The sequence below is a fragment of the Colias eurytheme genome, chromosome 31, assembly GCF_061535395.1.
Source record: "Colias eurytheme isolate Ceu_HAF_F1 chromosome 31, ilColEury1 Martin Lab GWU primary, whole genome shotgun sequence".
NCBI classification, from domain to species: Eukaryota; Metazoa; Arthropoda; class Insecta; order Lepidoptera; family Pieridae; genus Colias; species Colias eurytheme.
This window is the reverse complement of record NC_143010.1, coordinates 399,385-426,104: the sequence shown is the minus strand read 5'-3', so window position 1 is coordinate 426,104 and position 26,720 is coordinate 399,385. Positions and strand designations below refer to the sequence as shown.

Here is a 26,720-nt window from a genome sequence, read left to right as displayed (position 1 = left end):
CAAACCTTTCCTCTTTATAATATTAGTATAGAAGTATAGATGAATATACCATCAGTTTTAAAAGTCGTACTTTATAATTTTTTGAAGACATTAATTACTAGTAAATTTTTATCAAAATCCATGCAGTTTACGACAAGGTACGTACATGCAACTTTGTCATGTCGAATCGAATTCAAAATTTATCCATTTATGTATTTAGATTAAAAAAAATTGTATTACTACAAAAATGTGTTAACACAAAAAAATCAGACGTACTTTTTTATTTACACAGTTTTGCATGAACATAAAACAATATAAACTCATTATAATTTATATAAACATTTTTTGTATCAATACAAACACATACCTTGATCGCGCAGCACAGTGACCGCCTCCAAAACTCTCTTCGTGTAGATGCACGGCTCGTAATTGTCCATCTCTTGCGTGACTACCGAACACACACTGACAGACAAACAGACAAAAATATTAAACAAATAAAATTACTTATAGCTAATAAATATTCGATATTCTTATCCTTCGAGATAAATAAATGTATAATTTCACACAAACTTATCTAAAAACGTATTGAAAAATTTAAGTAAAAAACGCTGCTATGTTTAAATTATTAAAATTAAACCATTCATTGATTTTATAAACATTATTCTTCTTCTCAGATGTCACATTTATACCATTATCAAATTAAATTAATCAATGATTTGTTACATTCACAATATTATTAATAAATAAAACAAATATGACAGGACCAAGAATACTACCCTGTGGGACACCGCATTTTGAACATTCGTATGCTGAATTAAAGACACTACTTTTTTATTTAATTAATGTTCAAAATCATATGCTTGTCTCTGGAACCTATTAAGATACATATTACATCATTTTTCAACTTTTAATCCAGTAAATATTCATGGAATATGAAGTCAAACGCTTTTGTCAAGTCCAGTAATAAGAAAACTTACCGGTTAGCTCTACCGCGTATAGCGCCAGCGGTGCGCTCGAGCGAATCCGGGTCACCTTCTTGTAGTGCTACGACACACTTGTTCACGTCTTCTAGGATGTGATTCTCTATATACGGAGAGATTGATGTAAAAAAGTGTGCGTGTACTAGTGTACACATGTAAGAAGTGAAACTTCTTTATGACCTTATTTTTCAAAAAATAATTTACTACATATATGAAACTTTACAGAAATACGTCGAATCACGCGTGGGATAAGAAAAAGATGGCGCGTAACGGAAAAATGTCACGGGTTACGAAAAAATGTTACACTAAAGTTTTTTCCAACCCCGATAAAGAAGTTTCACTTCAATAAACAAAAAACATATTTTAGAAAAATAGCCTTCAGAATGTTATAATTTGTTCTGTGAACATAAAAAGGCAAAGAGAGAAATATGATGATATCTAATGTTTCAAATATTAAGAAATCCGGCTATTCAATAAAATGTAATTTTGTGTTTAATTGAAATAAAGTAAAATTTATAATTGTGAGTCCATGTTTCCAGAATAAATAGATTCATAATTAGTATATTGTGCCATTGTCGCAGTATAAGCAATTAGACTCGCAATAGTCTGTAAAAAGCCAACTAAAAATGTTCGAGCAGTGTTGTACACAACATTAATTGAAATTAACACCTATGATTTGGTAGTAATGTTCAAAGTCAATTGTATCGCACATTAAAAAACTCTGCCTTTGGGCAGATTTTTACATTTATTTTTTATTATAACTAGTCTTGATTGGTAAACGTGACAAAAACATACATTTTACTATTTATTTTGAAGAGAATTCATTCATTCTTCATTTTTTGCACTAATCATGGAAGTCATTCATTTTTTGTATCAGTTACCAGCAGAAATTACAATTTTATAAATTAAATCTATCTAGATCGATTAGAAAGAACAAAACATGAACATGTTACAACCAAATTGGAATTCAACACATTTGCTATCGAAACATAATATTTGATCATAGTCGTAAATAGCTGGAGACATAATATTAATAAAAAAAGACGTGTGGCACTCGGGGATTGCCGCGGTAAAGCTATTGCATGCTATGCCTTCAAGCCACACCTCCGCGCCCGTCGGATTGGGGAGCGTGAGGTTTTTCGTTACGGAATTTCTGGATTCGGTCCCCGCGCTCAAGGCCCGCGATAGAAGCTATGCAATAGCTTAAAAACACACAAAAATTGCATAAATTCCAATTTAAATATAAAAAACTCACCGCTAACAGCCAAAAAGTCATCAATAGTGGTGAGATCGTCGACCGCGTCGGTGAGCAGGCGCACGGCCGCCTCCCACGCGCGGGCGAACGCGCGCGCGTTCTCCTGCGCCACGCGCGACCGACTGCGCGCCGCCAGCACGCGACACGCGTTTATCACCTACCCGCGTTTAAAAAAAATAATGAAAAAATGTGTGCGTGTACACGTGTACACACGTAAGAAGTGAAACTTCTCTATGACCTTATTTTTCAAAAAATAATTTGAGTTGAGTTACAGAAATACGTCGAATCAAAGATGGCACGTAACGGAAAAATGTCACGCGTAACGAAAAAATGTTACACTAAATTTTTTTCCAAACCCGATAAAGAAGTTTCACTTCAAAAATCCAAATAATAATTATTATTCCATACCTGTGGGCATAAAGCTTCAATCTGTCCGGCCGCGTGTCGCACCATTTTAACTCCATCCTCATTGTTCGACATTGAACACACTAAATTTGCAACCTATTGGAGAAGTAAAAATGTTAATTACATATATAAAAAAATAAATAAAAATATTCAGAAATTCGTTTGGAATATAATATTTGTAAATTCAATATATGAGTATCGTAAATTGTATTGAACCCACGATCCATAGATCCGGTTCGAAGGACCACAGCGCAACAATAAAAAATAAAAATAATATTTTTCGATCAAAAATTCAATTCAATTTCGTCTGCTCTGCTGCTCTGTTTGCAAATTCCTGATATTTACACATTCAATCAAAACAAAAAATCTCTTAAACTCTATATATGGTTGCCTGGAAGAGATCACTGTTAAGTGATAAGGCCGCCTTCTGTGCTGCACTAGTTATAAATTTAAATTTTAACTACTGGTCCGATTTGAAAAATTCTTTCAGTGTTGGATAGCCCATTCATCGAGGAAGGCTATAGGCTACATATCATCTCGCTAAGACCAACAGGAGCAGAGCCATGCGGGTGAAACCGCGGGGCAAAGCTAGTTCCTGATAATGACGTGTTCAAACAAACAAACTATTATACTTAATATTATATACCTCAACAAGTTTCCCAGCATGTTCACCGAACACAATCGCATATTCTTCGACCTCTTTCTCATTACCGCCTCGAGCCGCTTCTAGCAGTACCAGTAGGGGTACGTTCGTTTCTAAAAAGCTATGGAAAAACAAATTTATTTATTTATTTCTGTAATAACCTATAAGACTATAAGAAATAACACGCGAGGCCGGGTTAAATATTAGTTTGAATGTAATAAGAATGTACTGCAATTCTACACAGCTACCTAATTGATGTAGGTAGTTGATAACAAACCGCAGCAAGTCAACGACTATTAGCAAAGTGAAGGTAGTTGGGTCGAACGTCGTATAAACAACGTCCGAGCCCCTAGGCACGATTCGTACGAATGCGCCACGAGTCAAAGGAAAGCGGCATTTTATAGTATTCGACAGCTAAGCATGTTTTGACAGGAAATAGTGACAACTATTCATCCACAAAATTATTAAAAGTTACGTCTAACACTATATAATAATAAATCGCCAATTAAAATAAGTCCACTAATAGAATTATAAAATGAGTGACAAAAGAAAATTGAGCAGTTCGTTGGCATATTATGATATATTATTAAGTTACATAATATTATGTAAAATTGAATTGTAATATTGACATGATTTAAAAGAGCAACTATGGAGTTTCTTGCCTGTTCTTCTCCATAGATACTGCTTTCCGAATCGGTGGTAATTTAAAAAATTCTGTTATGACGATTCAAAAGTGCTTCTCGAAGAAGTCTAATCTTAATATAATATAAATCTCGTGTCACAATGTTTGTCCTCAATGGACTCCTAAACCACTTAACCGATTATAATAAAATTCGCACACCATGTGCAGTTCGATCCAACTTGAGAGATAGGATAGTTTAAACATGTAGGTACCACGGGCGAAGCCGGGGCGGACCGCTAGTTGAATATATAAATGTTTGAGTTTACAGTTATTTAGTGTGTATGTCTGTCTGTCTGTATACCTGTCGGACACGTGGTCCACGACGGCCTTGCGCAGTTGCCGGCGCAGGTCCCGAGTCTTGCGGCACATGTGCTCTAGGGCACGCTCTAAACCCTCCGACTGTTCCGCTCTACCCGCCTAGAGTAAATAAATAAATAAATATTATAGGACATTATTACACAAATCGACCTAGTCCCACAGTAAGCTTAATTAAAGCTTGTGTTGTGGGTACTAGGCGACGATAAATATAATATTTAATAAATACATATATAGATATAACACCCAGAACCAAGAACAAATAATTGAGTTCATCACACAAATATTTGCCCTGACCGGGGATCGAACCCGGGACCGTCGGCTCAGTAGGCAGTTACTTTACCACTGCGCCAACCGCGTCGTCAACCAGGAGTGTGGAAAAAATATATATTTTTAACATAGAATTAGAGTACAAGGGTATATGAGTATAGAAAAATATATAAAAAATTAAGATAAAATATTAGAACATAGAGAATTTCCGATTTTTCCGCTCTTTAAGCTTAAAGTATGGAAAAGCAAGAATAAATATAAAAATACAGAACATATAGCTCAGAATGTAGAGCCAAGAGCATAAATCATAGTTTAAAATATAGAGCAAAACTTATAGAATAAATATTAGAATATAGAGCTTCTATGATTGCTCTACCAGCCTATATGGAAAAATACATATTTTTAACATAGAAGTATAGACAAAAAATAGGGATCATAGAGCGTAGAAAGACGAACAAACATAAAACATACAGATTAGAATATAATTTAAAATACACTTAAGAATATCTTTATATATAAAACTCAAAGGTGACTGATATAGTGATCTATCAACGCACAGCCCAAACCACTGGACGTATCGGGCTGAAATTTCGCATGCAGGTAGATGTCATAACGTAGGCGTCCCCTAAGAAAAGATTTTAGAAAATTCATCCCCTAAGGGGATCAAATAGGGGATGAAAGTTTGTACCATGAAAATTTATCTTTTCCACACAGGCGAAGCTGCGGGCAACAGCTAGTATAGCATAAAGTTCAGAATAAAGAGCAAAAAAGGTGAGCATACAGTTGATACTGTGCAGCAAAAACTTACATAGTATATTTATTAATTAAAGTATATTTTATTTTATATTACATATAGAGCTTCCCGGATTGTTGCACTCTAACCTCCTGACGTATGAAGAATAAATATTAGAATATATAAAATTCTCGTGTCACAATGTTAGTCTACAAACTCCTCCGAAACGGGTGGACCGATTCTCATGAAATTTTCTGTGCAAATCGGGTAAGTCTGAGAATCGGCCAACATCTATTTTTCATATGTACCACGGGCGAAGCCGGGGCGGGCCGCTAGTTAGAATATAAAAGATAGAGCGTAGAATGTAAAGTATACATTTTAGAATATAAAGAATACATTTCAGAATATTTAGAGCATACAGTACATTACATGTATCATAACTCATAACAGAGATCTAAACAACACTGTATTCCTACACAAAATATACAGAAAACTGATAATAAAATTGATATAAAGATATTTAGGGGCCGTATTATGACCATTTATTTCCAGACAGTTTACGCCGTGAATTGAACTGTCTGGCAAATTCATATTACAAATATTATATCCATGACTGGTTGTCGCGTTCATAATATGAATTTGCCAGTCAGTTCAATTCACGGCGTAAACTGTCTGGAAATAAGAGGTTCCGGCCCCAGAACAGTTATAAGCAAATTTTGTTTGTTTCTTTATATTTTGTATTGATGCTCACAATACAGGCCACGAGTCTAGTATGGGCATCTTGGTTCAAATAATTTATATTCAATTTACTGTATTAACAGCCCTATTGCCATAAGTATCAACAAGATTGTATGCTTGATTTTTGAACAAATATTTTTTACTTTTAAATAAACAGACAAACAAACTCACATTGCTCATATATTCGTGCAAGAGCTCTTGCAACGCTTGACGAACCGCGTTACACTCGGCAACTATGCGCTCACGACGCTCGTCCCTGGGAATAGATAAATTAATCTTATATATAAAAATGAATCGCAAAATGTGTTGGTAAGCGCATAACTCGAGAACGGCTGAACCGATTTCGATAATTATTTTTTTATTATATTCCTTGAAGTACGAGGATGGTTCTTATGTCGAGAAAACGTAAACATGTACCACGGGCGAAGCCGGGGCGGACCGCTAGTATTTTATATGTATCTTCATATGATATATGTATCGGATTTCAACACACGTAATATATAGCGAAACGTATAAAAATAGTGGAACACGTGTAGAATACGCTCAAGAAATTCCTGTAAAAAGATAAATAAACAAACATGTATTACTTTTTGATGAACATTTAAACATTTATATGAGATGATTATATTATACAGTCAATTTGACAAACAAACATAATAATAAAAGCTATAATCGAATCCACGTAGAATTGTATGCAGAACACACGTAGAATACAGACTGGAATACATGTAGAATCAGCGCAAAAGCTGAAGATATTTTGGATATTCCGTGGAACAGAAAGTGGAATACATGTAAAATAGTAAGTGGAACACAGAGAATATTAAATGGAACTCATGTAAATATTAATTTTAACACATAGAATAAAAAGTGTAACAAATGTAGAATACAAGTTAACACAAGTAGAATAACATGTAGAATACAAAATGGAACACATGTAGAATGCAAGCCATCATTTTCAATAAAATTTAAATATAATATGTAAGTACCTGGTACAAGAGCTATCAGCCATAAGTGCTGCGCCAGAAATGATGGACTCTAGCCGCTCCTCCAGCGATGGTCTAGTTCTCAGTTCGGAATAGGCAAGTGGCTCCATAACCATGCGCTCCTGAAATATATATACTTATTGTAGGTATTTAATTAATATAAAAATATTAAAGTTTTTTATTGTAACAAAAATGAGTACAGAAATATAATCTTTCCTGTATTTGATATTTGTTTCAAATGCGTTATAAATTAAAAAAATCGATATCGAGGCGACAGAACAAAAACAGACGCGGATTCGAATCTCGCCTTGTGATCGATTCTTTTCTATTTTTAAAAAATTTCTAATCTTTTTTTTATAAAAACATACAATGGCTCCCAACACAAGAAAATCTGTTAAATATAAATTGCACGTGAATTACATATACCTAACAGAAGAAGATTGCCGACGCTGCAGTTTCAGCGTATTGTGGATAGAACGACGGCTGACCTCAATTCGGCGACTCGTGTTATTTTAAGTTAATTAAAAATTCATTCTATATTCGATCGTCGAATAGATTAGAATATATTTAGATATAATATTTAATTGTAATTTTGTCTTAATTATAGTATTAGAAAGTTTTTTGTTTTTTTTTTCGAATCTGTGGCTGTCGCGTTCTTATTTCGCGTAAGACATTTTGCAAAAAGACAAAAAAACAATGTCTATTGAACTGAAAATAAATCAAAACTCACGTCAAAATCGTCGAGAGCTTGGGCCAACTCTCCCGGACCTTCGACTGGAACACGGTTTGTACCTATAATACGTGAAAAAATTATAAAAAATCATATCAAGTCGGTTAAAAACACACAAACAAACAAAATAAAACTCACCACCATTAGGCGTAGGCCTGCCTTGAGCGACCGCCGATATAGTATCAACAGCTGAACAAACCGCGCGCAGTACGAAATCTCTGTTAGCTTTGGCTGCGGCCAATTCCGGGTGACGAACATATACCTGGTATAATGAATTATCAATTAATTTTTCTATTAAGTTATTTGAAAGAAAAAAAATTTGTTTGACACTATAAGACGGAACAAACAAAATTCTTTGTTTGGATAAATAGTAAGTGGAATACATGTAGACTAGTGGGTGGAATACACGGTAGAATGTTAAGTAGATATATACATGTCGGAGTATTGATTTATTCAGTTGGTATTAACGCCATCTACTGGTAAAGTTGTGAGTATTTTTATTTTTTAATATTGACATCGAATGAATTTATGACAATGACAAGTGACAATGACATTTTAGAGCTAGCGCGCACGAGCAACTTTGTCTCCGCAACTATTTTGTCTCTCCCATCAATTGTATGGGGAGTTGCGTCGCTACGTGCGCGTACTTTCATACTAGCCCATAGGTGGGAGAGACAAAATAGTTGCGGAGACAAAATAGTTGCGGAGACAAAATAGTTGCGGAGACAAAATAGTTGCGGAGACAAAGTTGCTCGTGCGCGCTAGCTCTTACTTGAGTCAGTAGTTTGGCAGGTTGGGGGGTGTCAGTTCGAACGACACTCGTCACCCGACAGCCAACCGCGCCAGTTGTGCGCACTGATTCTTTTTATTATTTACGATCATGGCGGACGATGAAATTAATCGCGAGGAATCTCCGAAATACATATTCTATGTGTATTCCACAATAGAATACATATAGAATAATATGTCGTGTACATGAACAATAATTATAAGTGGAATACATGTAAAATAGTGTGTGGAACACATCCTACTAATATTATAAATGCGAAAGTTTGTGAGGGTGTGTGTGTGTTTGTTACTCTTTCACGCAAATATTACTCAACCGATTACAATTTAGCACACATATAGAGGGTAACTTCATCAGTTTGTTTTAGCATACCCTCGCTTTATATTTGTCACAGTTTGTCAGTTTGTCCGTGCATACCTTGGAAGCAGTAAGCAGCATAGTAGAGTGCTTTTTCAGAACAGCCCTCGCCGCAGCCAACTCATCCTTCATCCTCGGTTCCTTCAGTTCCCTTTGTCTCTTCGCTGCCTGAGCGGCCAGTTCACTCGCTGAACGGCCAAACTGACGGGCACTTTCTATCAATTCCGATTGGGATGATGCCGATTTCAGCTTGTCGAGGTCTTTTTCAACCTGGGAAGGGAAATTAATTGTTTTAAATAAGCCTACTAATATTATAAATGCGAAAGTTTATACAGGGTGTAATCGTTAAGTGTGCACAGGCGATTATTCCGTAACTATTGCAGATATCAAAAACCTTTATAATGATATCGAAAGCCTTCTACTGTATATTTGTTGAAGTGACTTCTTTAGGCGCTTGAAGAGTAAAATTTAGTGGCCGCGTCATGGCAAAACCATCACGTCATTGAGTAAGGCGACGATTTTGGTATCTTCGAACCTAGCCAAAGAAGTTTCATGTACACACGTATGCTTGGAACACACACTTTTTTATTACTATAAAATAAGAAATATTCTATTCCATTGCAGGTCATAGCTATTTCTCGTCTATTGAAACTGGTGATTACAGCGACCTGATGCTGCACAGGATCTCACCATTCTCTGCTTCGACAGCAGCAGATGCACATCCACCATGTCAGCGAGGATCAGCAGCCTGGTGACAGCAGACAGCAGGCTCCGAGCAGCTCGCACCATGCTGGAGCGGACTGATGATGCACAGGATCTCACCATTCTCTGCTTCGACAGCAGCAGATGCACATCCACCATGTCAGCGAGGATCAGCAGCCTGGTGACAGCAGACAGCAGGCTCCGAGCAGCTCGCACCATGCTGGAGCGGACTGATGATGCACAGGATCTCACCATTCTCTGCTTCGACAGCAGCAGATGCACATCCACCATGTCAGCGAGGATCAGCAGCCTGGTGACAGCAGACAGCAGGCTCCGAGCAGCTCGCACCATGCTGGAGCGGACTGATGATGCACAGGGCTCCTCGGAGAACTCACGGGCTGCTAGACTCATCGCTGCACCTGGAAGGGACAGAGGAATTACATTGCTTTTTTTTACCAAGTAAATAATATAATACATATAAAAACTACTCTATAATATAAATAAATTAATAAAATTAATTCTCGCATGCATGTAATTAAAAAACAATCGCTCTTTATAATCTGTAAGGTTATATAACATTGTTAAAACAATTATAAAATTGTTCAAGTAAATTGATGTGAACTTGTTTTTGAATAGAACTTGTATAGGGTCAATGTGGGTAATTATTGTGAACAGGAGTTATTGGGAACAACTCACACTTTTAATACCTACTCTAAATAGCTCTTCTTTTACAATTACTGCAAATAATATTTCATTTTATAGTTCCGATTCCAGTTTTTCAAACGTTTGCAAAGTCATCTGACTGATTATAGAAAAAAAATCTTTGTTAGTTGTTTACTATCACCCCTGTTTACCATTACATAGGGCGTATTCAGAAAGAAAGCTTGAAACTTATAAGCGCTTATAAGCGCTTATCGGCGCTTGTCAGCGCTGGTAACCCGCGCAGGAAAATATATGAACATGACAAGCGCCGATAAGCGCTTATAAGTTTCAAGCTTTCTTTCTGAATACGCCCAATCCCTGACTATATAAACTTGACTTTTAATAAATGTCAACCTGACTTTACCTTTAAATTAAAAAAATTGGTTGTCTGTATTGTAAAGTCGGTTTACTGACGATAGTTGAACGTGACAACGTCCGATTGTGCTTCTTTGTCGCTCGTTCCGCGCTCTCGCTTGCACTTCAAGCCTTACATGGAACGCCTCAGAGCGAGGTAACGCCGCATGAGTCATGTTTTTTCGTGCGTGCAGCCGGCTATATCGAATTATAAGACGTTATCACGTCAAAAACAATTTTAACGTATGTAATGTCACAAACTCACCAGCCTTCCGCACCTCCTCCACTGCAGTCAACATCTCCTGCGTGATCTCCGGATTCTCGTACGCGATCGTCTGACCTCGCTCTATGAAAATCTCCGTCGCCCGTTCGACGGTGGCCACTAGAGCGCTGGCCCGTTTCGATTTACCGGCTGTGCGAAATGAACGAAAATAAAACATTGAAAAATAGTTATCTCCGTAATATGGTATCACTCACGGCACGTAAGTTTAGCGCTCACCTTGAAGTGGAAGGGATCTATTTAGGCGAACTTGTCGTAAAACATTGAAGGTCACCGCTAGACTTACGTGCCGAGTCTTATACTAGTGTTTGACGCGTGAGCGTAATACCTGGTAATACCAGGGGTCCTGGGTTCGATTCCCGGTGGAGAATAATAAAAAAAAATGTCTCGGTATGGTAGGACACAGAAGGCTGATCACCTATTTGTTTGTCCCTAAAGAAAATTGATCAGTGAAACAGATGTATAGTGCATATTCTGCCCTTTAGGGGATATGGGACTTCACTTTTTTTATCGTACTAATATTATAATGCGATAGTTTGTGAGTATGGATGTTTATTACTCTTTTACACAAATATTATTAAGTAGGAAGGATTGAATTTATTTCTGTTTAAATATTTGTTGGTAGAATGTATTAGCACTATAATATTGTAATAACAACACTTATATTTGTAACTGCAGTCTTGCAAATAAATGTAATTTGAATTTGAAGCTAACAAAAGTTTTAAAAACAACTTCTCACACTAAAAATTATAAAAAACAAACTCACGTCGCTTCTTCTTAGCCGTCTTATCCTTGCTATTGACCAGCGTGGTCACTTGCAACACTAGCGGCTCAAGTGTCCGCTCCACGGACATAGTGCGTATTTCCAGATTCTTGGGGTCCCACTTTAGGGACAGTGTCCCCGTGGTCCCGTAGGGGTCGGTTATTGTCGACATTACGCTGGAAGTCGAAATATTGTGTGAAAATAATGCTGCAATAATGCTGCAAAGTCTGTCTGTTTGCGAGTAATATTAGGAGAGCAAATTCGTTTTCAACAGAAGATATGACATTCGATAATTATTGAGGAATAGTATTCGACAGCTAAGCATGTTCAGACATGAAATACATAATGCCAACTACTCATCCACAAAAATATTAAATCAAAAGTTACGTCTAACAAATCAATCATAATAATACCATATTTCATATTTTATCCGACTTTCCATGCAAATGATTTCAACATACGTGTAAGCCTTTAAAAGATTTAAGGTATTTTAAAACCTATTGAGTAATTAAATTGTATGAACAAAATAATAATAATATTTTGCCCTCATTCCACTACAAAACATTATTGTTTGTACAATGTGAACCTTAGACACTAATTATATTGACCGACCCGCGAAGGCGCAAAAAAAACCGAAATTTACTTATTAATAATTTATTGTAAAAAAATTTACATTATAAATTATTCCTAACTTAAACTACGTCCCTCCCGGTTCAATGTTGGAACCAAGAGTGCTCGTCCTCCACGGTGGGGCAGCTACAGCGTCGCGGTGGTGATGATTGCCGCAACACTCTCTGGAATCGCAGGTGTGCGCGATGTCGCAATTGCTAACAGGTGCAAGTCCTTCTTGGGTGGCCCCATGCATCCATCCTCTAATAGTTAAGGCGTGTTATATGTAGGTACATAACACCTCCCTCCTGAAGTTCAGCGACTATTGGCGGGCAAGGCTCGTTAATATCGCTGAAATTTCACACTCCGCCGATTGGTGTTCTATTTCTTCTTTTTGATTATCTTGAACACTCGTAGTAATAGGCTTTGATGTAGGCACTCATTTTTGGATCTATGATGGTTCAGCTTGTCCTCACATAGATACCCTAGGCCAGACTTCGGGCATTCTGCCTCCATGTACATAAAATCCTCGTCGTGAATTGCCACAAAAGGATAGGGTGGAATTAGGACTTTACTATCTTTATTTGGAACTATGGATAATTTAAATAATTCAAAGGTAGCATGAAGGACAACCGGGAACGTAAAAACTATAACTATATTCTCTATAATTAACTTGAAGGATTTGCTCTTTGCCATAAAATTTGTGTAATTTATTTAACATTACTATCAAATTCTGGCAAAAGTCTAAGTGCATTAAAAATTTTATCCAAATCTGACATTTTAAATATCTGTAATACCATTAGGAATACATAAAACTTTATTAAATTTATTAACTTCGTTAGATTAAAAAAAAAATTACTTAATAATCTTTACTTAATATATTTAAATTTAAATTATAAAATGAATTAAATGGTAAAATTCGCAATTCAATTCATAATTAATTAATATTTGAACTTATTAATCTTTAATAAAATAATATAGATTTATATTTGAATTTTATAATTGATTTTATAAAATTCGAAAATTAATTCGTGATGAATTAATATTTAAACTTATTAATCTATATTTGAATTTTACAAATTGATTTTGTAAAATTCTAAAATTAATTCGCGATGAATTAATTTTTTAAACCTACACGCTACGGTTCCTCGGTTCCCGTGAATGGGTAATCTAGGAAAACTTACAAATCTAGGATTGGCAAGTCACTAAGAGAATTAGTGTACTTACAGGATTTAAATTTCGGCCTTTCTTGCAGTATCAATGTTCGGATACCCTTCGCGTTGCGGCGGCCAACGGTGTAGGTTCTGGATCCCCGTCGTCGTCCCTCCGATGGAATAGCGATACTCGATGCTTGTAGTTTCGCGTTCCGAGAGACGGCTCTCAAGGATTATCCACAAGACTGCGCCAATTATATTGACCGACCCGCGAAGGCGCAAAAAAAACCGAAATTTACTTATTAATAATTTATTGTAAAAAAATTTACATTATAAATTATTCCTAACTTAAACTACGTCCCTCCCGGTTCAATGTTGGAACCAAGAGTGCTCGTCCTCCACGGCGGGGCAGCTACAGCGTCGCGGTGGTGATGATTGCCGCAACACTCTCTGGAATCGCAGGTGTGCGCGATGTCGCAATTGCTAACAGGTGCAAGTCCTTCTTGGGTGGCCCCATGCATCCATCCTCTAATAGTTAAGGCGTGTTATATGTAGGTACATAACACACTCCTACAGCGTCCACTTCAGAAATAAGGCAGTTTTATGCTAGTCAAGCAAATTTCAAATCTGTATATACTAGTAGTAAGTTTTTGATAATTTACTTTCATAAATACAAATCCTACATGAAAAGAACATTAGTTAATGGACTTCTATGGATTTTATTTCATTTATACAGCTTTTTTTATATCAATGACACTTGAAACTTGAACATACTTTATTAGCAAAATGTAACTTGCAATTGCAAGTACTTCGTGTGATATTATATCGGCCTATTTTTCCGTTCCGTTACCTTAGTTATTTACTTAACATAATAATTGAGTATAATTCGAAATTTGTAACTCAAAAGATTTAAATGTATATGTTTTCTATGGGATAAGTAGTAACATAAAATATATGTTTTGTTTCGATAGTACAAAGCCTCTAGGGCAATTTTTATTGTGAAAGTCCTGCATTGATGACTCATATATCGTAATTTGAGTCGATGTATTTACTTAGCGAAGGGCAAAGTAGAAAGAGCATACTTTAAAACTGTTTTATTATCGACAATATGAATGATAGAACATTTGTTTTAATTAAAAACAAAAATAAAGCCAAGCTACAAATAACACGATAAAATTACAACTAGGTCGAATCCAATAAATAATGTATTGATGGCTTAAACCTCTCAATTCGGCCGGTTTATCGTATTGACATTTAAGTTAGGTCATATTTACCTGTTTTACGTTTTTGCAACTTTACGAACACCTAATTTCACCTTAGATACACTAAGAACACAGTAAATACAAGGAATTAACACACAAAACACAATTAAATGAGAAATACAAAATTATCACGTACAAGGCGTGTCAAAAACAATATCACACTGTGTTGCTATAACGAAAAATATAGCGTGAAAGTTTTAACTTAGAATTGTGACTAGCATAAAAAATTAAAAATATATAAAGTTATTTTAAATATTATATACAAACTCAAACATTTATTAAAGTGAAACTTTTATTACATCGTCTCAAACTTTTTGGTCTGTGTAGCGCATGTCGCGTGTATCGCGGCTGCCGAGTAGGTATACCTACACGGCAGCCGACCGACACGCGACATGCGCTACACAAAGCAGTGTTCGGAACCGTTCGAACAGTTTCACTTTTACCGTGGTTTCATAAAACCACACAACATTTTTTTTATTCCTTAATTTATTCAAAGAGACTTCTTCTAGAAGCACTTTTGAAGTACTTAGTACTTTTCGGCGCCATCTTGGATTTTAGTTTTGACCTCATATGGGTAATAGCTTCCCCAAAAACGACCCACATTTGCAAATGTGTTTGCTCCTTAAGAAAAATTAAGATTTCCTAGGTAATATGACGAATTTAATTTATTTCATTCCGACCGTATCTCGAAATAACATACATATTTTTCTAAGAATTTTATTCAATGCCGGATTTAATACATAAACACAATATGCATGATAACTCTTAAAAAAGTATTTTAAACATTTCTTAAAAAGCTTAGATATTGCCATGATATTGCATACAATTCCTAGAGGTTTTGTAAAACACTCACACTTTTTTAAGTTAGTTGAATATATACCAACATATTTATCAGAATTGTACCTACCTCAGAGGAATAAGGTTTATTGCTCTGAGGTACCTACTAATAAAAGTAACAAAATGAATTTTTAAAGTTCGTAATAATGTTGGAATCAATTTCAATAAAATTTAAAAATTAAAAATAATATCAAGTATAAAATGGAATGCGCTATGTTTACGTGAGCGTGATGTTGCCGCGAACAACACCTAAATTTGAGTAACGCAGAAATGTGACAGCATCCTTAAATATAAACCACAGATATAAACGCTAGATGGTTGGAAATGTTTTCTATGATATTGTAAATGAAAGCATAGAAATCTAAATAACAAGACCAAGAACATTGATATTGGAGATATACTTATGGAGACGACACCGCCTTCATCACATATGTTCCGCTCAACATAAGCCATATGGTTTAACTGCACTCAGTCGCTTAGTGCGATGGTCGCGTTCATTTCTTGTTTGTTTTAAAGCAAAAAACCAAGAAACTCATCAAATATGCCCCCGAGTGTGTTGCAGTATTGCACTTATAATTCAAGTAATGCAGCAAAGTGCAAAGAAATAACTTTTCATCGGTAATTAATTAGATAATCATTGTTAAAACTTGGTTCGAGCAAAATTTTTGGCGGGCGCCATCTTGCGTCATTTGTCATAAACTAAAAATTTATTACGTAATAATTTATTTATTAGATTAATTATTTTTTTGTTACATTGATTGTTCTTAATTGATAAGTAATAAGCAAAATAATTACAAAGTTTAAAACAATGGAGATATCGTCTAGGACTGACGAATGGGGACAAGTTCATTCGATCTTTATGTTTTCTAGCACTTTCACACTTAACTTGGTATTGCCACTATTAATACGAAGTTTTCCCAGGGCATAGAAAACATAGTATTTCTGTAATATTCTGTGCAAAAGGTAAGATTTTGTACATGATTTTGTTGATAAAATGCCAACAACATCATTCAGAAGCACTGTTGGATGAGACAATTATTATTTATGCTAAATAAATTAAGTATAGTAGAGCCATTTTAATAGGCAACATTTGACAGTTCAACAAAATTCAACAACGTAACCTAGTAACGACAACATAGAATAACATGATATTTCTTTCTGTTAGATCTGCACATTTGCTTAACTTTTTTCAATAACGATTACATATTTATAATAATAATGACCGATACAAGTAATTTTAAGATTTCATTTTACTGATGAACCATTCTAAACATAATAAACAATTTCTGAATTGAAGAACTGACGTCGCTACAATTTTGTGTCAATAAACCTTTTTTCTTTTTAAATACCAGAGATGTTACTCTAAAAATCGAGATCTGACATCTAGAATCGAATGCATTGATTACTTGTGAACAAAAATCATCATAAATTAATAAATTCGATTTACAAATGTTTCAAATCCGTATCGATTAATTCACTTTAATCGATGTTTTTAAGCAGGTTACCTCTCTTGGAAGATAAAATTGATTTTTTTTTTTTTTTTATTGCAACCCCGGCAATGGAGCAGGCGACCCACTTGATGGTAGGTGATAGTCGCCGCCCATGACAGTTCACAACATTAGGGAACGTATTGCCGGTTTTGAGGTGGAAGAAGGCTTTTAAGGTGGGTGTAGGCTTTTTTCTTGAAGGTTCCCATGTCATATTGGTTGGGGAACACAGAAGGTGGTAGTTTGTTCCACAAGAGTGTGGTTCTAAGCAGGAAATGCCGTGCAAAACGCACAGTTGACGAATGCCATGCATCGAGATGGTGACGATGATATTTTTGTTTGTGCCGAGCGGTGCGGTGATGGAATTGTGCAGGTGGTATCAGTGCAAATAGTTCCTCAGAACACTCTCCGTTGTAAATGCGATAAAATACGCATAGAGACGCAACATCACGCCTCAAAGCCAATGGATCGAGCCGATCGGTTAGCTCAGGAAGGTCGACAATGCGGCAGGCACGACGCTGAAGGCGGTCAAAGGGAAGTAATTGATACTCGGGTGCTCCAGCCCACAAGTGAGAACAGTACTCCATGTGTGGCCGAACTTGTGCCTTGTAAAGTAGCAGGCGATGAGCTGGCGTGAAGTACTGTCTCGCTTTTGCGAGCACCCCGAGTTTCTTTGAGGCTAATTTAGCCTTGTCTTCCAAATGACCGCGAAATTGTACGTCACTCGCAATGTCGACACCGAGAATTCCGATGCTAGGCGTGGCTTTGAGCGGAGTATTCTGGAACTTAGGGAACACTGCAAAAGGCTTCTTCTTAGCTGAAAATGCGCAAACTTGTGTCTTTGAGGGGTTAAACTGTACAAGATTGTTTTGGCCCCATATTGAGACTTCTTCAAGGGATTTCTCAATTTTAGACACAAGTTTCTTTCGGTGCTCGTCCACTTGCTCCTGAGAGAGATTTGCAAGACCGGTATATGCGGCGTCGCCCGTGCTATCGTCGGCATAACAATGTATGTCACGTATTTGTAACATATCATTGATATGTAAAAGGAATAGCGTAGGCGACAGCACGCAGCCCTGTGGAACACCAGCATTCACAGGCAAGGACTCTGAGCATGATCCGTCGACAACGACCTTAATGCTTCGTGCCTTGAGAAAGCTGGCGATCCATGTGCAAAGTCTCTCAGGGAGTCCGTATGAAGGCAGTTTGGAGAGGAGCCCCTTGTGCCACACCCGGTCGAAAGCTTTGGCCACGTCTAAACTAACTGCCATGGCTTCCCCCTTACTCTCAATTGCAGATGCCCATCGATGGGTCAGATAAACCAGAAGATCACCAGCCGAACGACTGTGACGGAAACCGTACTGATGGTCACTTAACAACTGGTGATCCTCTAGATACTGTAACACCTGGGAATTTATGATGGATTCCATCACTTTTGAGAGCAAGGAGGTAACCGCGATCGGCCTATAGTTTTTGGGGTCTGAGCGCGTACCTTTCTTGGGTATAGGGTGTACCAGGGCGGTTTTCCAAGTGCTTGGGACTATACTGGAGTTGTACGAGCATCGAAACAAACGCGTAAGAACTGGAGCCAGTTCTGGAGCACAGGTTTTCAGAACTATTGCAGGGATTCCGTCTGGCCCATTCGACTTATGAATGTCAAGTGATAGAAGGGCTCTACGCACAGCACGTTGCGTGAACTTCACGTCAGCCATCTTGCTGCTGCAGTATGGGATGGTAGGTGGTGCTTTTCCTTTATCATCCAAAGTCGAATTCGACGCAAAGAGTGAGGCCAACGTATCGGCTTTCTCGTTTGCGGTGTGGGCCAGGGTGTCGTCATCCCTACGTAAAGATGGGAAGGATGATTTGCAAAAGTTCCCTTGGATAGCCTTGGCAAGTGACCAAAAGGCACGTGTACCTGAAGGGTAGCGTGCTAATCTCTCGCCAGTTCTCTTGATGAACTCTGCTTTGGCCTTTTGAATGCTCTTCTTGTATTGTCGGGAGGCAGCATTAAACCTTTTTTTTAGATCCTTTGCGTTATGGTCCTTTTTTGCTGTGGCTTCTGCCCAGGCCTGAAAACACCCGGGTACCACAGAGTAAGGAATATATAGTTCCATACCCTGTGTGACCACATCAGCGACAGAGTCAGCGCAAGCGTCAACATCCTCGGACACAAAGCAAATCTGACACCATGGGTAGGACGCAAAGAATGTACGCATGCCGTCCCAATCTGCAGATCTATAATGCCAGACACGACGGAAACTTGCAGGTCTTGACCGAGATTTGTTTACGACAGGCACGGTACACCGCACCAGGCAGTGATCGGAAGACCCAAGTGGAGCTTCAACTGAGACATGGTAGTCGTCTGGATGAGAGGTGAGTAAAAGGTCTAAAAGACGAGATAGACGTCAAATGTTGCCTATTAAATTGGCTCGACAATATCTGAGCCAATCATTAAAAAGTCACACTCCCTGATTATGGGTATTCACCATAATAAAATTATGGCAACTCTTAGTGACAGTTTGTCATTAAATGGCGTAAGTTAAGTTGGTAAGTGTCAAAAGAATTGAGATTTGAAGAATGTATTGTGTTGTGAAAAATTGTAAAAGTTTTTGGAAACCAAATTGTGATATAAAATTTCACGGGCAAGTGTATATTTATGTTATTTACAATATTCCTCAATACCATGCATGCATTTATCTGTTTAGAATTATTTTAATGGCAAAAATCGTCATATTTAATGCAAATTTATCATCATTTTAGTAAGCAGTCATGTTAAATATGTTCTTTTCGTAATACTAATTTAACAAGTAAGGAGCCATGACTTTTTATGGATAGCGAAGAAAATATTATATTGTAATAACAATATTATGATGAACATTTAGAACACCATTTCAAAGATTTTTATACTAGTAATGAAACAACACACGACATCGGTATTGCACTCACATGTGGTTTTAAGTTTGTTCTTTTTTACATAGAAATTTATACTTTTTTTAAGTTACCTAATATTTTATTGGGGTTGACTTTAGAAACGTGCGGCACGAATTTCGGCGCGATTTTAATTTTTATCGATTGATAATGATGCCCTGAAACATACATTAGCGGCTTTTCGTGAGGAAACGTGTAATTACAGAGAAATCTTTTTTTTTAATTTTCGAGATTATGTTCAAAATTGTTTGAGTTACATTGACAAAACTACAAGAATTGTGTTTGAAAGAGATAACAAATGTCTTAATGTACATATTAAAAACCATAGTTCATTCAAAAGCATGTTGCTGAGTGGACAACAATTCATATGGATTATTGGCGAGCATATGATTGTTTCGGGATATGGATATGTTCATAAAAAAGTTAATCACTCAGACCCAGACAACCCATTTGTTGCTCCTGACCCATTTGAGTCCCAGTGGCATGTTGTAAAAAGATTTTTTAAAAAAGATAACTATAACCACCCAGCAAACTTCGGTGATAATATTATAGAATATGTGGAGATGCTCGGTGGAAAAAATAAAATGGATCCATTCATTGCCATTGTAAATTGTATCAAACATGTATACAAGATTTGAATAAATAATTATTTAAAAAAATGTTTTTATGGTATGTATATTGCACACAAATTGTTAATCACAGAACCGAATCTGTCCACCCCGATTCCACGTGGTACTTGTCTGTCATACACTAGAGTGTATTTAAAAAGTCGGAGGCGCGGAGGAGCGTGGCGCCCGCGTGTGCTGAGGAGCAGGCAGAGTCAAGCGAGCCGGAGTGGCTGAGGCTGGTCGCCAAAGGCGACCAAAAAGCCGAAGCTACGAAGGCGAGTGAAGACTCCTGCCTGCAACGAGGTACACGGGGGCAAGCGCCACGTTCTGCAGCGCCGGAGCAGTCAAGAAAGCCCATAATCTTCGATATATTTCTAACTACATCACTACATACATGGTATAAAACAAATTCGCTTTCTCTGTCCCTATGTCCCTATGTATGCTTAAATCTTTAAAACTATGCAACGGATTTTGATGCGGTTTTTTTTAATAGATAGAGTGATTCAAGAGGAAGGTTTTAATATATAATTTATTATGTTTTAGACGAAGCGGGCGAAGCCGCGGGCGGAAAGCTAGTATAAATATAATCTCAAAAAAAAATAAAAAAAAAATAGAAGGGGGGGTTTCCGCACCCCCCCACTTTATAGGGGGTCTCCCCTTACCTCCCCCCTCCCTTTCCCTCCCCTCCCCCCCCTTAATTCGTGCCGCAAATTTCTAAAGAAATACCTTTTATTGTTTTGCTTATTTCAGCTTTCCAAAGAATGAAGTTAAAAGAAAAAAATGGCTGTCTATAGTGCCTATCAAGGGTAAAATGTATCAACATGCCAAGATATGCAGTTTACATTTTAAGCCTGAAGATTACGAGCCAGGAAATAAATTTCTTTTGAAAAATGTTGTACCTTTTTACTTACCACATCCTTGTAACTGCTCTTCACCTGTGGATGAGGTAATCTATACTAATATTATACAGCTGAATAATTTGTATGTTTGCATGCGCTAATCTCATGAACTACTGGTCAGATTTGAAAAATTCCTTCAGTGTTAGATAGCCCATTTATGCTATATATCATCATGTTAAGACCAACAGGAGCAGATTAATGCGGGTGAAACAGCGGGGAACAGCTAGATATATAATTAACCACCATGAGACCATTATATTTCATTGAATATTTTATACCATAGAAATCTAAATAACAAGACACATAGAAGTGCTATAATGTCATAATTCGTATGAAAACCGCTGTCGCCAAAATCAACACATTTAAACCGAAAGCTAAACAGTACACACAAGTAAACTATGCCTTTTATTGGACAGCTTGATTTTAGTGAAAACTAACTTAAATATTAAATTAAGCTTTTTAATATGTATCCTAAAGCACAAATTTACGGTTTATTTTAGAATAACATCCCTAAGCATATGAGACGTTTTGTTTATTTTTGCTCCAATACGCAAAAATTCGGCTTTTCTACAACAGAGGTTGTCAATTTTCAATAGATATAACTTTGAACATAAACTCATAGAAATAAGGTTGAAATTTGTGTTAAACGTGATAATAAGAATGGTCATGGTCATGTGGCATGGTAACCACCTGAGCGGCGACAATGTCACGCGCGCTTACCACTTCTATTGCCTTTTTATTTAGATTTCTATGTTTTATACTAAAAACAAAGGTATTTGTTTAATCTTAAAATGTTTTTCAGGCATGTATTGATTGCATGGACCTTTCTACAAGTACAAATATAGAAGTTGAAACTGATCCGTTGTCTTTTGACATTAATACAATTAAAGAAGAAACAGATCTGGAAGAAAGTGAAAAAAATGTAAGTTATTAATTATTTAACCCAAGCCCCGAATGGCCCGATCGGTCCACGACACAATAGATTTTCTATTATGTCTGTGACACACCCCGGACACTCCATACAAAATTATTGTTTTGACAGTCACACTGTAGAGACTGCAAAATATGTGTGTGTTAACGCTTTATGGTTGGCACATTTGTGACTAGCGTAAAAAAAAAAATCGCGTTTTTCTGATGAAATACATCCGTAAACAGCACAATATCTAACCATTTTGTACGAAAAACGATAATCACAAATCCAAAATAATAAAATTACTTTAAGTCAATTTGATTAATGTTGTCAATCTTCGTTGCGTATCGTCCTTGTAGAAAAATGTGGCCCATTTTAATCACGATCGCGCGGGGTGAGGTAAGTGTTTAATTTTGGCGGGAGGCGGAGAGTGTCCGTTCTGTAGCGTTTAGCTACTATTATGTATTCTGTGTCTGTGATTCCGGGGCTTGAGTTATTAAGCATTCATTTTCTTCTTTCTATTGAAATGACACACGCAAGGGACTGGAACATGCTTTCTGAATCTGTGGTCCTCGACGAATATAATATGAGGGTCTTCAAGCGTAGAGTGAATAGATTATGAATGTATGAGATTGACGTTTGATTACGACGACGACGACGATTGATTACGTCAATCTCATACATTCATAATCTATTCTATTCAACTTTACGCTAATAGAAAGCCACTTGTCTAGGGGAGCAGGTACCTTATAGGGAAGCGCGTACTATCTTAGACCACATCTTAGCTTTCTATCAGGCAAGAATGTGGTCAAGTGCTTCCCTATCTAGAATAAAATTTTTTTTAATCCACTTAGGGCTGATTTTTCAATCCTTGGTTAAAACTTATTCGTCGAATAACATATTAAACTACCATTTCAAAAAAGTATTATAATTGTCCGTATTTGACAGTTTACAGGTGACATTTTAATATGTTCGTGTAATACTTTATTAGACGGATACGTTTTAACCAAGGATTGAAAAATCGGCCCTTAAACTGTTAATTATTTGACGTATTTATGGCTGCCGTCGACGTATCGACTTTTAGTTCACTGAATATTTTACAAAGTACCTATATAATATTAAAATGTGTTTCAGGCATGTAGTGATTGCATGGAACATTGTACAAGTATAAAAGAAGAAGATATTAGCGATCCGTTGTCTGATGACTCATGTCAGTTGTATTCATATACAACTCAAAAGGAAACAGCTCTGGAAGAAAGTGAAAAAAATGTTGTAAGTTATTATTTTTAACATTTCCTTTAGCAAACCTTGGGGACATTTGCGACAGAGTCGAGTCAATTTGTCTTGTAGGGATAAAATTACCTAATTTATTACTTTGCTGGCTCGTCGACCGAAAGTGGTAACTAGCCTCCAATCTTTAAATTATAAGATACTAACGGTCCACCCCGGCTTCGCCCGTGGTACATGTTTACTTTTTCTCTCCATAAGAACCATCCTCATACTTCAAGGAATATTATAAAAAAAAGAATTAACGAAATCGGTCGAGCCGTTCACGCGTGATGCCGTAACCAAGGGAAATATGGATTCATTTTTATATACAGGGTGTAATCGTTAAGTGTGCACAGGCGATTATTCCGTAACTATTGCAGATATGCGTGTTTGATGTAATTTTATTGGATATTTCCCGTTTTATTTTTAATAAGTTATTATTGTCATTTTACTCATTAAGTACAGGGCTTTCGATATCAGTTTTAAATTTTTTGATATCTGCAATAGTTACGGAATAATCGCCTGTGGACACTTAACGATTACACTCTGTATATAGATAAGTACAAATAAATGTAATTATATATGTTGCCTTTCTTTTCCATAGGTGAATATTGACACTCAAGATGAACCACCAGCAAAAAGAGCACGTTTCCAAGATTTCAGTGTACAAGTGAAAATTAAGACTCCTCGTGAGATATCTTTAGAGAAGACCAAAAGAGCATTGAAGCAAAAGATCAACCGGCAACGGGAAAAAATAAAAAAATTGAAATCTCTAGTTTCAACTGTAAAAAAAAAATACGTTAAATACAGAAATTGATAATATATTACAAGGAAACTTTGCTAATATTTGCAAATTGTTTGATCACGAGCCTAAAACTAAAGTGCCGAAGTACAGCGATGAAGTGAAAGGATTTGCTTTGACCATTCATTCTTATTCCCCGCAAGCATACGAGTATCTCAGAAATGTTATATCCTTACCGCATACTTCGACACTTTTTCGGTAACCTATGACTATGGAAATGGCTTTTGACCGCCTCTTTGGTACAGTGGTTGATGCGTGAGCACCGAGGGGTTCAGGATTCGATTCCCGGTAGAGACGAAGAAAAAAAATGTCTCGGTCTGGCAGGGCACAGAAGGTTGATCACCTACTTGTCCCTAAAGAAGATCGATCAGTGAAACAGATGTTTAATGCATCTGCCCCTTGCCCCACTAGGGATATGGGACTTCACTTTTTTATGGCTATGGACATCTAGATTTTTTGTTACCCGAATCTTAAAACCCCGTAAATGGTTGGCAGAACTTTTAAGACAGATGCAATGAATGACAATTTTAAAATTTCCCTGATGAATCAATTTCCAGATGCAATAAAACCAAATTTTTAAAATGTGTTTTTTTGTTTCCCGTATTTTCATATTCCAGATATAATTATTTCCGGACAATTTTCACACACGGCACGATCTGATCCCATACTAAGCTTTCGCTTGTGTTGTGGAAACCAGATGGATGATATACATACGTAATATACAGGGTGTCCCACTGTTGGTATACTAAGCTCAAAGGAGGTTATAGTTTTGCATATGCTGAGTTCGTAAAAAATACTTAAAAAATTCCAGACGCATTTTTTTTCATATAGATGAATTCTTAAAATTCTATGTGTGTACAGTGTACTGTGTACACCCATAACAAGCAACCCGCCCAACTTTGCCACCAGCACGTGACCTATCGTTTAAGATTGTGTTTTCATAGACAAAATGCTCACATTAGCGAACCGGTATATGCCGGCTGCACCCACAGAACAGTAAAGTAGATAGAAGTGTGATGTGGGCGTGGCCCACGTGTCACTTGTAAGGTAAGATCACCTAACTTGCTCTCAGTTGTGCGCAGAAAAATATTCGAGTCGGTTGTCAGCTGTCAAACCTTTTTTCCGTATTTATTCATTAATAAGGACGTGTTGTTCGGCATTAGAGTGCAAAAATGATAGCAGACGAAATAATATCAGCAATGGAGGCATTTCATACCATCGGTAAGTCTTATTTTTATTTATTTTACATATAATATTTTATGTTATATCTTCGCTTGTAATTTGTCAAAATTGTATACAAATATCTAGTCAAAATGAACCTTAATCCGTTAGAAATTAGTACTATTATAGATTGAACAGCAAACAAGAATTTCTGGAATATTATTGCAATAAACAAACGAATGTCGCTTTAGTGATGCTTGTGGCGCATATCGACAGTATCGATACTTTAGAAAAGACAAACATTATAAATATTAAATTTTATTTTATTTTTCCTTAGCTTTCATTTGTCCAATTTATTTACAGATTTCCCAAAGAGGCTAATTTAAAAGAGAAATGGATAAATGCAACGTGACGAGTTAACTGAATGCCGAACAGCACTAAGCAGTCTAACAAAGGCCACCGATACAGCAAACCTACGGCAGTTCCAAGATTTAAAATAATGCATATTTTCTGTTTGTATTTTGTAAATATAGATTAATACTATTCTATTCCGTTATTTTATTTAATAATAATAATATAAAAAGACGTACTTAGTAGTAATAAACATACTTCAAAATGTGACACATTATACTATACTCGTATAATAGAAAGAAAAAAAAATACACAAAAAATATTTATTTGTGAATTATCGATATCTCGATATCGATAACAAGGCTGACATCCCTCAGGGCATAGCATCAGATAAATATCAAGTTAATGTCATTAATGTTGAGTGACACAAATTTCAACCTTATCTCTATGTGTTGAGGTTCAAAGTTATATCTATTGAAAACTAACGCCCTCTGTTGTGGAGTAGCTGAATGTTTTTCGAATTTGGAATTTCTGTGCAATGAGAAACAAAACAGCTAATATACCTAGAGATGTTATACTAAAATAAACCGTAACATGGTGCGTTAGGGTACATATTGAAATGCTGAATTTATAACCTAAGTCAGTTTTTACTCAAATTAAGCAGTCCAATCAAAGGCATAGTTTACTTGTAGTGTACTGTATAACTATCGGTTTAAATGTGTGGGTTTGGCGACACTGGTTTTCATACTAATTATGACATTAAAGCACTTCTATTTGTTTTTATT

At 36.5% G+C, this 26,720-nt stretch overlaps 2 protein-coding genes and 1 long non-coding RNA gene across 3 annotated transcripts in view; 2 read left to right on the top strand and 1 right to left on the bottom strand.

Moving 5' to 3' along the window:
- alpha-Cat (catenin alpha) overlaps nucleotides 1-14,841 on the bottom strand; it is a 49,128-nt gene extending 34,287 nt beyond the window's left edge. Inside the window, exons 1-15 of the mRNA XM_090118810.1 lie at nucleotides 14,696-14,841; nucleotides 11,662-11,834; nucleotides 10,881-11,027; nucleotides 9,812-9,978; nucleotides 8,918-9,127; nucleotides 7,852-7,975; nucleotides 7,714-7,775; nucleotides 6,987-7,105; nucleotides 6,172-6,256; nucleotides 4,246-4,361; nucleotides 3,266-3,383; nucleotides 2,623-2,715; nucleotides 2,215-2,371; nucleotides 957-1,062; nucleotides 347-441 (exon numbers count right to left, since the gene is read on the bottom strand). Coding sequence (XP_089974936.1) covers nucleotides 347-441; nucleotides 957-1,062; nucleotides 2,215-2,371; nucleotides 2,623-2,715; nucleotides 3,266-3,383; nucleotides 4,246-4,361; nucleotides 6,172-6,256; nucleotides 6,987-7,105; nucleotides 7,714-7,775; nucleotides 7,852-7,975; nucleotides 8,918-9,127; nucleotides 9,812-9,978; nucleotides 10,881-11,027; nucleotides 11,662-11,830 — 1,768 coding nt within the window. The 5' untranslated portion in view covers nucleotides 11,831-11,834; nucleotides 14,696-14,841. The remainder of the gene's footprint in view (nucleotides 1-346; nucleotides 442-956; nucleotides 1,063-2,214; nucleotides 2,372-2,622; nucleotides 2,716-3,265; nucleotides 3,384-4,245; nucleotides 4,362-6,171; nucleotides 6,257-6,986; nucleotides 7,106-7,713; nucleotides 7,776-7,851; nucleotides 7,976-8,917; nucleotides 9,128-9,811; nucleotides 9,979-10,880; nucleotides 11,028-11,661; nucleotides 11,835-14,695) is intronic.
- Nucleotides 14,842-19,525: 4,684 nt separating this feature from the next.
- On the top strand, nucleotides 19,526-25,005 carry LOC149895311 (uncharacterized). Its single transcript, XM_090118891.1, has 5 exons — nucleotides 19,526-19,554; nucleotides 21,294-21,489; nucleotides 22,245-22,364; nucleotides 23,487-23,624; nucleotides 24,226-25,005. The coding sequence occupies exons 2-5, from the start codon at nucleotides 21,355-21,357 to the stop codon at nucleotides 24,436-24,438; spliced, it is 606 nt and encodes a 201-aa protein (XP_089975017.1). The 5' UTR covers nucleotides 19,526-19,554; nucleotides 21,294-21,354; the 3' UTR covers nucleotides 24,439-25,005.
- Nucleotides 25,006-25,410: 405 nt separating this feature from the next.
- LOC149895310 (uncharacterized) lies at nucleotides 25,411-26,132 on the top strand. The gene is made up of 2 exons (XR_016458472.1): nucleotides 25,411-25,644; nucleotides 25,948-26,132. It is a non-coding gene; the product is annotated as an uncharacterized LOC149895310 (long non-coding RNA).
- Nucleotides 26,133-26,720: the final 588 nt, after the last annotated feature.

What these genes read in the sequence shown, in the direction of transcription:
- LOC149895311 (XM_090118891.1), top strand. Translation starts at nt 21,355, where the DNA reads ATGTATCAACATGCCAAGATATGCAGTTTACATTTTAAGCCTGAAGAT. An exon ending in GCTCTTCACCTGTGGATGAG is followed by an intron (nt 21,490 to 22,244) that starts GTAATCTATACT and finishes AATGTTTTTCAG; the next exon opens with GCATGTATTGATTGCATGGA. An exon ending in AAGAAAGTGAAAAAAATGTT is followed by an intron (nt 23,625 to 24,225) that starts GTAAGTTATTAT and finishes TCTTTTCCATAG; the next exon opens with GTGAATATTGACACTCAAGA.